This window comes from Ranitomeya variabilis, chromosome 4 (genome assembly GCF_051348905.1).
Source record: "Ranitomeya variabilis isolate aRanVar5 chromosome 4, aRanVar5.hap1, whole genome shotgun sequence".
In the NCBI taxonomy this organism is placed as follows: domain Eukaryota; kingdom Metazoa; phylum Chordata; class Amphibia; order Anura; family Dendrobatidae; genus Ranitomeya; species Ranitomeya variabilis.
In genome coordinates this window covers 384,226,662-384,240,012 of record NC_135235.1, presented here as the reverse complement: position 1 = coordinate 384,240,012, position 13,351 = coordinate 384,226,662, and the positions used below count along the sequence as shown (strand labels likewise).

The window sequence follows — 13,351 nt, the reverse complement described above, 5'->3', positions numbered from 1 at the left end:
AGAACATGATATACTCTATGGATAAGTACCATATTTTTCGGACTATAAGACGCACCGGACTATAAGGCGCACCCAGGTTTTAGAGGTGGAAAATAGGGAAAAAAATATTTGAAGCAAAAAAATGTGGTAAAATATTTAATAACATACTATTATATGTGGTGTTATTATATATAATAGTATGTTAATATGTTGGAAGCTGCGGGACTAGTGTGGTGTCTGTGAAGTACTATATGAAGATGCTGGATGGTGAGTATAAGAATGGGGGCACAGGGCTTATATTGAAAGCACCACTCCAGCACTGCAAAATAACACTGGAGTGCTGCTTTAAAATCCCATGGGAGAACTATAACTCCCAGAATGTCCTGCAGATCCTATGACATGCTGGGAGTTATAGTACACTAAAGGAGTGGCAGAGTGCTTTATTGTGTTTTGGAAAGACTAACCTCTTAATTGTGGCAGCCAGCCTGTGGTGAGGTAAAAGCATCCCATGACTGCACACACAGAGCCCTCCCTCTTGTTGCCTTTCCACAGCACAGGTAATGGAAGCCAGCAGATTCTAGTGTTGGAGTCTGAAGGACCTGTGATGATGTCAAGAAGAGGGAGGGCTCTGTGCTGCCATGTGATGCTCCAGCCCGCCCACTTCTGACATCATCACAGGTCCTCCTTGTGCACACTGCACAGCACTCAGCTCCAGCCCAGGAAGGTACGCAGCGATCTCCTCTCCCCTGACCCTGCTGCTTCTGCCTCCTCCTCCCCCGGACACACAAATCTCCCCAGCTGCTGCAGGAATCAGCGCTGAGGAAACCATGTGTGTCCCTGCTTAAGTGCAGTATTCATTTGCTGCTCCCGGCTCACTGCTCAGCTGATAGGTGGGCGGGGAGTAGCTATTGAATATTCACTGCACTTAATCATCGGGACCACATGGTTTCCCCAGCGCTGATTCCCGGCAGTGGGGACATTTTTCTGCCTCCTGAAGTGGGATAACAGTGCGATCCCACTCGCTGCTGCCCCCCTCCCCACATGCTACATCCCTACCATAAGACGCACCCACACTTTCCTCCCAAATTTGGAGGAAAAAAAGTGCGTCTTATGGTCAGAAAAATACGGTAATTGAATCCAGATACATTTTTGAACTCTTTTTTGGAGTGTTATATATAATAGAAATGTACCCCAGACCACTGAATATTGCATGGGTGCAAAATTTAACCCAGCAAAAATTTGTAATACTTTTTTTGTTTTAAATATCACCGTAATGTACGAATAACCGCGTTAAACTGTATGGATGACTAATTGAATGCAGAAATACATTTGGAAAGTAAGTATTTTTAAAGCATAATTTATGTACTTCTACACTCTAAGGTTTTGCAGGAAGTGCAAAGCCAGAAAAAAAATAATAAGGAGGTTCATCTATAGACCCCTGAAAGGAAACTGGCGGTCCTCATTCAAATATTTTTAAAGCTTAGTTGCTGTACTTCCTACACTCATAAAGGCTTTGCACAACATGCAAAGTCAGTAAAAAATTATAAGGAGGGTAATGCAGTAATCCTCTTCAGGTCTCCACTTCTTCTCTTTCCTCGGGAGCCTGGGGGGACTGCCTCCACCCGCTCCTGTAGCCCAATTCTCAGGTGCTTGGGCTGTAAGTGACCCAGCTTTTGGTAGTGCCTGAGCCCCCAACATATAGAAATGAGCAACCCCCTGTGTCACCATTGACTGCTCCCCAAGGACAGTACACACTCTCGGGGGCGGTAGTAGCCCTGTCTCGAGCAGCCTCAAGGAGCCGCTCACAGGCCCATTCATTCCTCAACCAGAGTTCATCCTGCTCCTTTCCTTCTGGGATCACAACTATTGCATACCAGCAATGTTAACTGTTATGACCCCAATGGCAGAGGGTCTCAGAAATAATTACTAAGTCTGCAAACACAAAAAAACCAGCTCATAGGGCAGTGGTAACTGAGCTGACCATATATCTAATCCTAGCACCACAAATAGCAGCAGCCGGGGAACGTGCCTACGTTGGTTCTAGACGTCTCGCGCCAGCCGGAGAACTAACTAACCCTAGAAGGGAAAAGAAAGACCTTTCTTGCCTCCAGAGAAAAGACCCCAAAAGTTGGATACAAGCCCCCAACAAATAATAACGGTGAGGTAAGAGGAAAAGACAAACGTAAGAATGAGCTAGGTATTTAGCAAAGAGAGGCCCACTAGCTAATAGCAGAATATAGTAAGATGACTTATATGGTCAGCAAAAACCCTATCAAAATATCCACGCTGGATATTCAAGAACCCCCGAACCGTCTAACGGCCCGGGGGGAGAACACCAGCCCCCCTAGAGCTTCCAGCAAAGTCAGGAATCACATTTAGTACAAGCTGGACAAAAATAAGAGCAAAGCAATAACCAAAAAACAAAGAAGCAGGACTTAGCTTAATTTTGCACGAACCAGGACAGCAGACAGGAGCAAACAGAAAGGATCTGACTACAACGATGCCAGGCACTGGACTAAGGATCCAGGAAGTTTATATAGCAACACCCCTGGGCTAACGACCCAGGTGGGTGCCAAACTGAGGAAAGACAATCCCAGAGTCATATCACTAGTAACCACAAGAGGGAGCCAAAAGGTCTAATTCACAACAGTTAACCCTCTATTTTGAGAAATGTGACCCTGGTTCCAGCCATCAGCTCTTGCAGCCTTTGAGGCAAGTGTTCTGTCTCTACTGCCTGATGCTTGAACGAGTTGTGATAATGGGTGCCAAAGTCTTCAACGGACCCCCTTTCTCTGCTGATGGTTGTAAGTAACAGCCACCTTCCTGGGGATGCTAACTCAGTATCTTGCAGCTAGCGGGCCCGATAACATTTCTCCAGACTTGGTTCTGGCTCACCTCCTTGTCTCTTCCGATCAGCCTACGCCCCACAGTCTGCTCACCAGTTCCTTAATCCTGACTCTCTCATCCGCAAGGAGCCCAGCGGTAAAGGATGCAGCCTGGGTTCGGCCCTTGGTGGTTCCAGATCCGGACCACAGGCTCTTGCCACCACTGCTGTTGTGCCAGCTTCCTCTGGCTCCAGTATTCCTCTGGTCACTCCCTCAGGAGTCTCTCGTGGTTGTTCCATCTTTGTCACCCACTAAGCACGTTACACTGTATCGATGACAAATTCAATACAGCAACAAATTTTAAAACCTTTTTAGAGTGTTATATACCACAGAAATGTACCCCTGACCAGGGAACAGTGTATGGGTGAGCAATTTAACCCATAAAAATTTGTAAACACTTTTGTGCAGCTATAGATATCACAGTAATGTACCCCAGACCACGGAATACTCTATGGGAGCGTAATTTAACCCAGCAAAAAATGTTTACACTTTTTTTGAGTTATATGTCACAAAAATGTATCCTAGTCAACAGAATACTGTATGTGTGAGAAATTTAACCCAACAACATTTTTAAAAGCTTTTTTGGAGTGTTATATATCACAGTAATGTACCCCAGACCACGGAATACTGTATGGTGGAGAAATTTAATCAAGCACATTTTTTTTACACTTTTCTAAGTGTTATATATCCCAAAAATGTACTCCTAATTACAGAATACTGTATAGGTGAGTACTTTAACCCAACAACATTTTTGAACACTTTTTTGGAGTGATAGATATCCCAGTGATGTACCCCAGACCACAGAATACTGTATGGGTGAGTAATTTATCTCAGCAACATTTTGTAATGCTTTTTTTTAGTGCTAGATATCACAAAAATGTACCCCAGACCATGGAATACTCTATGGGTGAGTAATTTAATCCAGAAAAAAAGTCAACACTTTATTGGAGAATTACATAACACCAAAATGTACCACAAAGCCTGAAATACTCAATAGATCACACAATAAGTTCTGCAGCTATATATTTTGCAAGGGGCTGCAGAGCCCTAATCCCTGTCTACAGACTATATTCTGCCACTGTCCCTGCTCCCACAACTTTCTCTCCATCCCTAGACTAAATGCAGAATGTATGTGATGCAAACAGGAAAGCAAACAATTAGCCCTTGAGCATCCATATGAACACTACAAGACTCTGATGTGTTATATTGTGCACACACAAGCCTACACAAGCACTCCCTCACTCTTAGGCCGGTTTCACACGTCAGTGGCTCCGGTACGTGAGGTGACAGTTTCCTCAAGTACCGGAGCCACTGACACACATAGACACATTGAAATCAATGCATCTGTGCAGATGTCATTGATTTTTTGCGGACCGTGTCTCCGTGTGCCAAACACGGAGACATGTCAGTGTTCGTGGGAGCGCACGTATTACACAGACCCATTAAAGTCAATGGGTCCGTGTAAAACACGTACCACACACGGACGTTGTCCGTGTGCAGTCCGTGTGCCGTGCAGGAGGCAGCGCTACAGTAAGCGCTGTCCCTCCCACATGGTGCTGAAGCCGCCATTCATATCTTCTCTGCAGCAGCATTTGCTGTAAAGAAGATATGAATAATCCTTTTTATTTTTTGTTTCTCGTGTTTAACATAAAGATCCATGTCCCCACCCCCCTCCCACCCCCTGTGCGGCCGCCCGCTGTTATTAAAATACTTACCCGGCTCCCTCGCAGTGTCCTGTCCTGGCCACAGCTTCTGTGTGTGAATACCTAAACCTTTATCCCTGTTTAGGTTTGAGACCTGGACAGAGTTAGGCTACTTTCACACTAGCGTCGGGCCGAGGTTCCCGACGCTAGCGTTGTCTCCGCCGCACAACGGGTGCAGCGAATGCATTTTTCCAGCGCATCCGCTGCCCCATTGTGAGGTGCGGGGAAGTGCGGGGAGGTGGGGGCAGAGTTCCGGCTGCGCATGCGCGGTCGTAAAAAGCGGACCGTCAGGAGCAAAAAACGTTACATGTAACGTTTTTTGCTCCCGACGGTCCGCCACAGCACGGCGCAACCGTCGCACGACGGTTGCGACGTGTCATTGCGTCGCAAATGCGTCACTAATGTTAGTCAATGCAGAAAAAACGCATCCTGCAAGCACTTTTGCAGGATGCGTTTTTCGGCAAAACGACGCATTGCGACGTAATGCAGTTAACGCCAGTGTGAAAGTAGCCTTAGTGTTGTCTGTAAGAATAAGGAAAGGAGTGCATTTGGTCTAGGGCAGAGGAACATTAATGGCCACTGAAAACTGGTATTCTTGATGGAAGGAGACATCTCAACCATTCATGTTTGAGGATACAGCAACAAGTATTGTTTTTTGCTAATATCGTAAAGGGAAAATTCACTTACTTAATTGTTGCACCACCAGTATTTGTGCATGGTTGCTGTGGGACACATTATATGGTATACACTATGATGTATCCTCTTCACTCTGCACCAGTCTGTCATTGTAAATTTGTTTACTGTAAACGTTGTCTATAACCCTGTATGTAACCCCTTTTCTCATGTACAACACCATGGAATTAATGGTGCTATATAAATAAATAATAATAATAATAATTATATGAAAGACAAATAATAACAAGATGGATGGATAAATCTTTATGATTAAACCAAGATTCTGGGGAAACACTACAAATATAATCATCTAAAGTCAAACAGTAGGAATCATATTTACTCTTTTGCAGGATAAAAGACAATTGCAAACATTAATAAGAATCTTTTACTACTTCCAAATGTGAACAGAGTCTCCCACCTAGTGATACGCCTCTCCCTGAAGCTTCCATAGGAGTTATTCCTGTTTACAGCTTTTGGCACTGAGACAATTAATTGAACATATTAAAATAACTGCTGCCATTGTGCCAAGCATGATGATCCAGGTAGGGGGATCCCAGATCCTGTTCGTACCCTTCATATAATAATGGTCACTAACAAAGATCAAAGCAGAACTTATTAATGTCCCCATTATCTAAACAGCCCACTTACCGCAAGATGTCCCAGGTGAAGCAGCGGTTCAGGTCCCTTTCATAGTATCTTACGCATTTCTCAGTTGCTTTTGGGTTGGCCAATAATGGAACAGCAGTGAAAGTGTCCCTCACCAGATCAGTAGAGTCTCTAAGCCAGCGTTTTACAAGAGTGACCCCCGACATCTCATTACCATGTGTACCTCCTGCCACAGCGACACGATGAAGGGAATTAATGAAGATTGTTCCAGACATGCTGAAAAGAAGTTTGGCGGATCTCTAGATCTTCGGAGATGGTGAATCACAGGACAGCACAAGACAAAGATTTCAAAGTTTACATAAACTCAACTCTTCCGCCTCCTAGGCAAACTAACTTTGGTGGATTGAGCCTTATTCTTTGTCTGTTAAATTGTCATTACTGGATAATAATATCTTCTACAAGTTACACGCAAATTATCTATTAACCCCAGGAATGCTGACAAAGCCAAGGGTCATATGTAGATTTCCACCATACAGCACAAATGCAGGTGACCAGAGCTCACAGCCATCCACACACACAGTCATGCTGTGACCTGACTTAACACCGTCTGACCCTTCATGTGGCAACAATGCAGCAGTCACATGAGTGAGAGAACCTGAGCTGTCACAGTATTAACACTGTACAATGGGCACAACATGCTAGTGTCCCTATCTACAATCAGATCCCAAACTGTTGGACTAAAGTGTAGGCGTTACGGACAGCATCTAGTCCAAATAGAGCAATCACAAAATTAATTTTGATTCTGGATGTGGATTCTAGGTAATGTTCTTAACTGAACCTTTAGACTTGGCACGAATGCAGAATAGGGACAGGCTTTAGAAATACCCTGGTTTATGGAAAGAGGGAAAAAAGACAAGTGCGGCGCTTCCTCTGAGCGTAATGTTTTTACCAACAGTAAAAAAATGTATTTTAGTTGTGGTTATGCTCACCTTCAATCAGTAAGAAATGCACGTTGAGATTCTCAAGTAATCAGTTCTTTAGGAAACTCTCCTCCGTGTCTTGTATAATCTAATAAGGAGTGCAGCTCACTTTGGAGAACTATGTATTGATCCTGCTTCGGATCTACATAGGTGGTGAATTCTAAGGGAAAAGAAACTCCAAGCGAATGTGGTGCTAATCACCTTAGGGTTTTTTGAATACATCCACTTCAAGTGAAAAACTATTACTAAAAGTTAATTTATTTTCTCAAAAAAGATACAAATATTTTTAAAATACAAGAATAGGGACAGAAACAGTTTCAAAATAATTTTTAGAAATTGGTATAGATAAAGAATAGTAGGCATCAGTTACACAGCTTTGAAGGACTTAAAGGGAATCTGTCACCAGGTATTTGTACTTGAGAGCAGCTTAATGCAGAGACAGAGATGCTGATTCCAGAGATGTGTCACTTCGTAGGCTGCTTGCTGTAGTTTTGATAAAATCACTGTTTTAGCAGCAGGAGATTATCAGTAGAGGACTAGTAAATATACTGCCATGTAGTCCTTCACAGGGTTGGACTGGCCCACCAGAGAACCGGAGAATCCTCCGGTGGGCCCTGGCTTCTCCTTCAGGGGGATTCACAGTGGCAGACTTCGCAGCCATTATGGGACCCTTCAGAACCCAGCGCCTCCATCTGGATTTAAACAGTATCTCAGTGATTACATGACAACCAATCGAATAAGCAAGTAGAGCCGAATGCTAATATTATGTATACTAACATTGTGTATCTTATGGTTATATCGTAAGATACAGTGACTGACAAAAATTAGCACTGGTCTTAAAAACCCCTTTAATGATAATTATTTGGTTTTGTATGGAAGAAAGGTGGGCCCTCAGAATCAAGTCCTCTGATGGGCCCAATGTTTCTCAGTCTGACACTGGTCCTTCATGTTCATGAGCTCTGTAACTGAACTGTAAAATTATGATAATTACAGTCAAAATAACCTGTAGAAGTTTCTTCAGCTTCAAAAAAATCACGGATGCTTCAAATTTTTCTTACGGACAGGACAAAGAACAAAGAAGTGCTCTATTTTTACAGACTGTCTTGGAATTTCTGGATGGTTGACAACCCTGCTCTTCCCCCAGATCCTGCTGCTCTCAGAGGGGTAGTAAAAAGCTGGTGATGGATTCCGTGTAACTTTATTGGTCCTGGAAGTCCTATCAAGAGCTGCCAGGCTACCACACACAGTGATTATGTGACAAAATTTTTTTGCTATAATCTGAGAGCCATACACTCTAAAATTTCCCATCAATGAAACTGTGAGGGCTTATTTTTCTGAAACATTCGACGGTTAGATAATTTTTTATTACACTTTTTTGGGAGGTGGAATATACAAAAAAAAATTAATTTGATTAACATTTTACCTTTATTCTGCAAACTGATATAGTAAGGACAAAATTCAATGCATATAGTTTTACTTATGCTTTATTACTTTTTTACAAAATAATCAATTATTGCGAGACATTCCATATTCCAAGACATGTGCCTTTTCTATTTATCCATAGACAGATTTTAATAATATAGCTTTGTTGTATTCGATATCCAATTTATATATAATACAGGGTGGGTCATTTATATGGATACACCTAAATAAAATGGGAATGGTTGGTGATATCAACTTCCCGCTTGTGGCACATTAGCATATGGGAGGGGGAAAACTTTTCAAGATGGGTCTTGACCATGGCGGCCATTTTGAAGTCAGCCATTTTGGATCCAACTTTATTTTTTCCAATGGGAAGAGGGTCATGTGACACATCAAACTTATTGAGAATTTCACAAGAAAAACAATGGTGTGCTTGGTTTTAATGTAACTTTATTCTTACATGAGTTATTTACAAGTTTATGACCACTTATAAAATGTGTTCAAAGTGCTGCCCATTGTGTTGTATTGTCAATGCAACCTTCTTCTCCCACTCTTGACACACTGATAGCAACATCACAGAAGAAATGCTAGCACAGGCTTCCAGTATCCATTGTTTCAGATGCTGGGGTCATCTGAAGGCAATTGTCTATGCTGTGAAGATACGAGATGTGCAGCATCTGAAACAATGGATACTGGAAGCCTGTGCTAGCATTTTTTCTGCAGTGTTGCTATCAGTGTGAAATGGAGACCATGAGGGTAGCATTTCACTAAGTGGACAGGTTGAGAGAGGGACGTAAGGAGAACTACAAGCATCAGGAACCCAGAGAGCAGCGCAGTAGGGAGGCTTCCAACCCCACCTGGCTAGGAGAATTCTGAACTGCTTCCAGGCTGCCTGGATCTCCAATACCACCTGTTACCTGTGCTCTGGACTGCACCTACAATTAAAGGTAAAGAAACTACAGTCCCTGTGTCTTCCGATTATTCTTACACCTCAATGTCCACAACCCCTCATAGACTGTTCTGGTAGCCCTGGGGCCCCGCTCTACTTGTTGGAATTCATACCATAACAGCTGCAACATCACAGGCCCCAGCGGTCCCCTTAAGCAGTGTCGGCCATCTCTAGCCTAACACCACAGGTGGTGTCACGAATAATCCCCTACAAACATTTCTCTCATCCCTTTTATTGCACGCCCAGGGCCACGGACCGGGTCACTGTGGCCATGACTACCGCTTTAAGAGCCGTCCGACCCGGTTCCGAGTACCTTATGGCCCTAGTGGGTGTTGCATTTCTGGCGTCACGAACAGGATGTACTGACCCAGCAAACTGGGTCCTGTGCACCATAGACTGTATTGAACTGCTTGATCGCCGCCATTGTCATGCCACCCGGCATGAGAGGAGCAGAGGAGGTGTGTCTTTGTAGGGCGGAGCCAAAAAAAGAGCATGGAGGTGAGCTGCTCTCCATGCTCTGCCGTCAGCGGGCGAGAAAGCAGGAGGCCCCGGACTTGAAAACCGGAAGGAGCACCATCCAGACCGCCGGTGGAGCAGCCGCTGACTCTGGTAATAAAACGCAGGGCCTGGCTGAGGTTCACTGGGGGGGGGGGGGAAATGTCCAATCCGGGTGGAGATTCTGCGGAGGCTGCAGCCTCAGCCCCCATGATACAGCCAGATACAGCCACAGCCACAGCTTCCCTAATGCCATTATCAATGCCGTAAATACCGGGAGCAGCCTGGTTACCACAGTACTCCGGGGAGTCACACACCCTGAGCGATTTTAAGGAGAGACTCTGTAGTTTGTTTGAAGTGTATCCCCTGTCTGAGAATCAAAAGGTCAGAATCCTCACTGGCCAGTTAACTGGTGCAGCTCAGAGGGTAGTAAAATCCAGCCTGGACCCCGATAAAAGAACTGTTAAACTAATCTTGACCAGGCTGAAGGACACCTTTGACACCCGCACTGCAGCAGAGATAAAAATGAGTTTCTTTGGGAGTAAACAAAGGGTGCAGGACAGTATACGGGGCTATGCTCTTCATCTCCAGGAGGTGCTGCGGGCCCTTAAGCAGGTTGACCCTGATAGAGTGCAAGATGGGGACAGATTGTTAAAGGAGCAGTTTATTGAGGGACTCCTGTCCAGCACTCACAGGACACAGCTGCGCATCTTGGCCCTACAAAACCCTGACCTGGACTTTGCACACTTTAAAGATAGGGCCATCTGGGTGCTGCATGAACCAAATTCCAGCCGTACAGTGCCCCCTAGGCGCCCATTAATTACGTACAACCAGGAAGCAGCATCCTTTCCTCAGGCCCCCGTTGAGGTCGACGCGCAGACCCTGGCTAATGACCCTGCTGCAGGACTGCATCTCCAGGTCCAGGAGCTGACAAAAAGTGCGGCTGCACTAACCAAAACCATGCAGTCCATGCACCTGTCCCCAAAGGAGAAGACCCAGCTGGCTTCCAGTCCAGATAATGTCCCGTGGCGATGGCAGAAGAGAATCCCACCAACCAGAGGGAGAGACAACGATCACTATGACCCATTTGTCGCCACTGCAGCAAGGCGGGACACATCGCAAGATTCTGCAATTTAAAAGAGCAACCCCTAGGACAGAGGGCCAACCCCAGGAGTAAGATGACCAGGCCCACAAAGATGGGGAAACAAGTACGTCGGAGGACGACCGGTCCTCCCAGTTGTGATTGATGGCATCCCAATGAACGCTTTACTCCCAGGTGACGACTATGCCATATATTCTTTACAAACGCTACTGGGCTGACTCTGATATTACCCGCGGCCCAGATCTGACAATAGTCCCCAGCAATGGTCAGCCTTTGCCACAAGTGGGGTATAAGAAGGTGACTATTAAGATTGGCCGAGTAGAATTGCAGTCACAAGGTTTGATTATAGTTGATATTGACAAACGAGAAGGCCATCCTATGATCACTTTAGGTACCAATGTAATAGAACATTGTCTTGTAGAAATTATTTTTTAGTTGTAAAATGGTAGCCGAGACCGCCAGTTCCAGTCAGCAGCGAGTCCTGCAAAAGGAGATCAAAGCACTGATGCAGAGGCAAAAGGTGGAGTTGTCTGGTGGAGAAGTTGGCAGTTTCAGAGTGAGTGATCCATTCCCCATTACAGTACCCCCAAGGAGTGAAATGTTAATTTGGTGTCGGGCAGCAATAGGTCTCAGGGCTCAAGATTACCAGGCCCTGGTAGAACCAGTGTACTGTGATAGTAGGCCCACTGTCCTGACAGCCAATGAGGTAGTTGATGTCCGCAAGGTGAAAGTACCATCCTGAACTGTGGGGAGAAAGAGGTGCATTTACCCCGATATGCCTCTATTGCTAAGCTGTTCACTGTAAATAACAATGCAATACAGGCACTAAAACCCTTACTTCCATCTGACCAGGTGGAAGACAATGACTCTGAGGGGCAAACTCCACCAACTGCACTCCAGCCAACCTGATGAGAGCGAGACCTGGCAAGTTACCCATTAACTTAGACATGGGAGTCTTAACACCTGAGACAACATCACCAGATGCAGACTGGGATACAGAGAGGCAGCAGCAATACCACAAAGTGCAAGAGTGTGTGGAACGAAGTTTATCCCAAGCCAGGCAAAGACAGGAAAAGAGCCACAACCAACAAGCTCCGCTACTCCTTTAGTACCTGGAGAGCAGGTCCTCAAAAGGAAAAGGAGGATGCACAAACTAGATGATCATTGGGAGGCTGAACCATACACTCTCATGCCTTCAAAATTCAATAATTCCAAGGTATGCCTTGTCAGTAAAGATGGAGGAGAAACCTTAGCAGCAGTGTTGAGAGATCATCTGAAGATATGCCCTGACCAATTAAGAAACAATGAGGAAGACCAAGATGCCCCTCAACATATAGGAGAGGAGGAAGAGAAAATCCATACTGTTCTTGGAGACATTCCCATGTCATGGATGCAAGTAAATCAAGCCATCATAGTACCCGTCCTGACATTTCCCCATCTAGTAGTGCCAGAAAGAGATGCGACCCAAGACCAACCTGAAGACCAGCGGGCTCAAGCAGCAGATGCCACATCAGCAGCGGAGCAAGAGAATCCACCCCCTGCCAGCGGTGAATCTGTCATGCCCACAGTGAGCAGGAGTAGTCGTAGAAAATCAAGTATACCTGTGCTACGTAGAGTGACCCATAGCGTAGCGTAGCCAATAGAAAGTGTGGAATGCCCACCAGGGCCGTGGGGTACTCGGTACTGGGTCCGGTACTTAAAGGGGATGTGTCACAGCAGTGACCTGGTCCGTGGCCTTGGGTGCCCAAGTAAAAGGGAAAGATCTTTAAAGGGGTTTGAATAAAGCTTGTGTTCGTGACGCCACCTGTGGTATTCAGTCAGGGTGACTGACACTGCTTAAAGGAGTCCTCTGGGGAGATGGTATGGCTTCCCACAGGTGAAGCCGGGTCCCCAGGGCTCCTGGTGTATAGATAGAGATGGTAAATGATGTAGCAAGAAACGGAGGACACAGGTTTGCAGTCTCTTTACCTGGTTTACTGAAGAATTCAGACAGCCACAGTCCAGGGTACCGAATCACAGATGTCAATGGTCTGTCCGGCTTGGAAGTGAGTTGGGAGTCCCCCTTACCAGGTGGGGTTATAAGCCTTCCCTCTAGTGCTGTGGTGTAGTCCCTTGCTGCCTCTCACAAGGTCCTCACGTGTGCTCTCTGTCCTCCAGGTTGGTAGGACACTAACCCGTATGACAGGTGGCTCGAGCCTTTTTACAGGATCTCTATCACGACTTGGGCTCTCTGTGCCACTGTGTCTTCAGGTGTAAGGGTGGAAAAGTGACTTGTAATCCAGCTGTTCTGCCGTTTTCTGCTGTGAGACGTGGAGTCCCTCACAACCCCGGTCTTCCGACTACCGGTGTCTGTGCTCAGTGGGGAGGTAGCTCAGTTGCAGCTAACCCCCCTCCACCAGTTCTTCACTCTCCTGCACTCCACTTCCTCTACACGCTGTAACCCTCGCGCCGAGACTGGCTGGTGCGGGCGCCTGGGGGTGTGGCCCCACTGGACCACAGACCGAACTTCCCTGGAAGGGGTGTAACTAAGTAGCTTCCTAGGTGTTCGCTGGAGC

General features: G+C 45.7%; 1 protein-coding gene across 1 annotated transcript in view; it reads right to left on the bottom strand.

Annotated features, from left to right (window-relative positions):
- The window catches only part of ACY3 (aminoacylase 3), a 223,158-nt gene extending 216,701 nt beyond the window's left edge, over positions 1-6,457 (bottom strand). Inside the window, exon 1 of the mRNA XM_077250833.1 lies at positions 5,891-6,457. Within this exon, the coding sequence (XP_077106948.1) occupies positions 5,891-6,123 (233 nt within the window). The 5' untranslated portion in view covers positions 6,124-6,457. The remainder of the gene's footprint in view (positions 1-5,890) is intronic.
- Between the last annotated feature and the right edge of the window lie 6,894 nt (positions 6,458-13,351).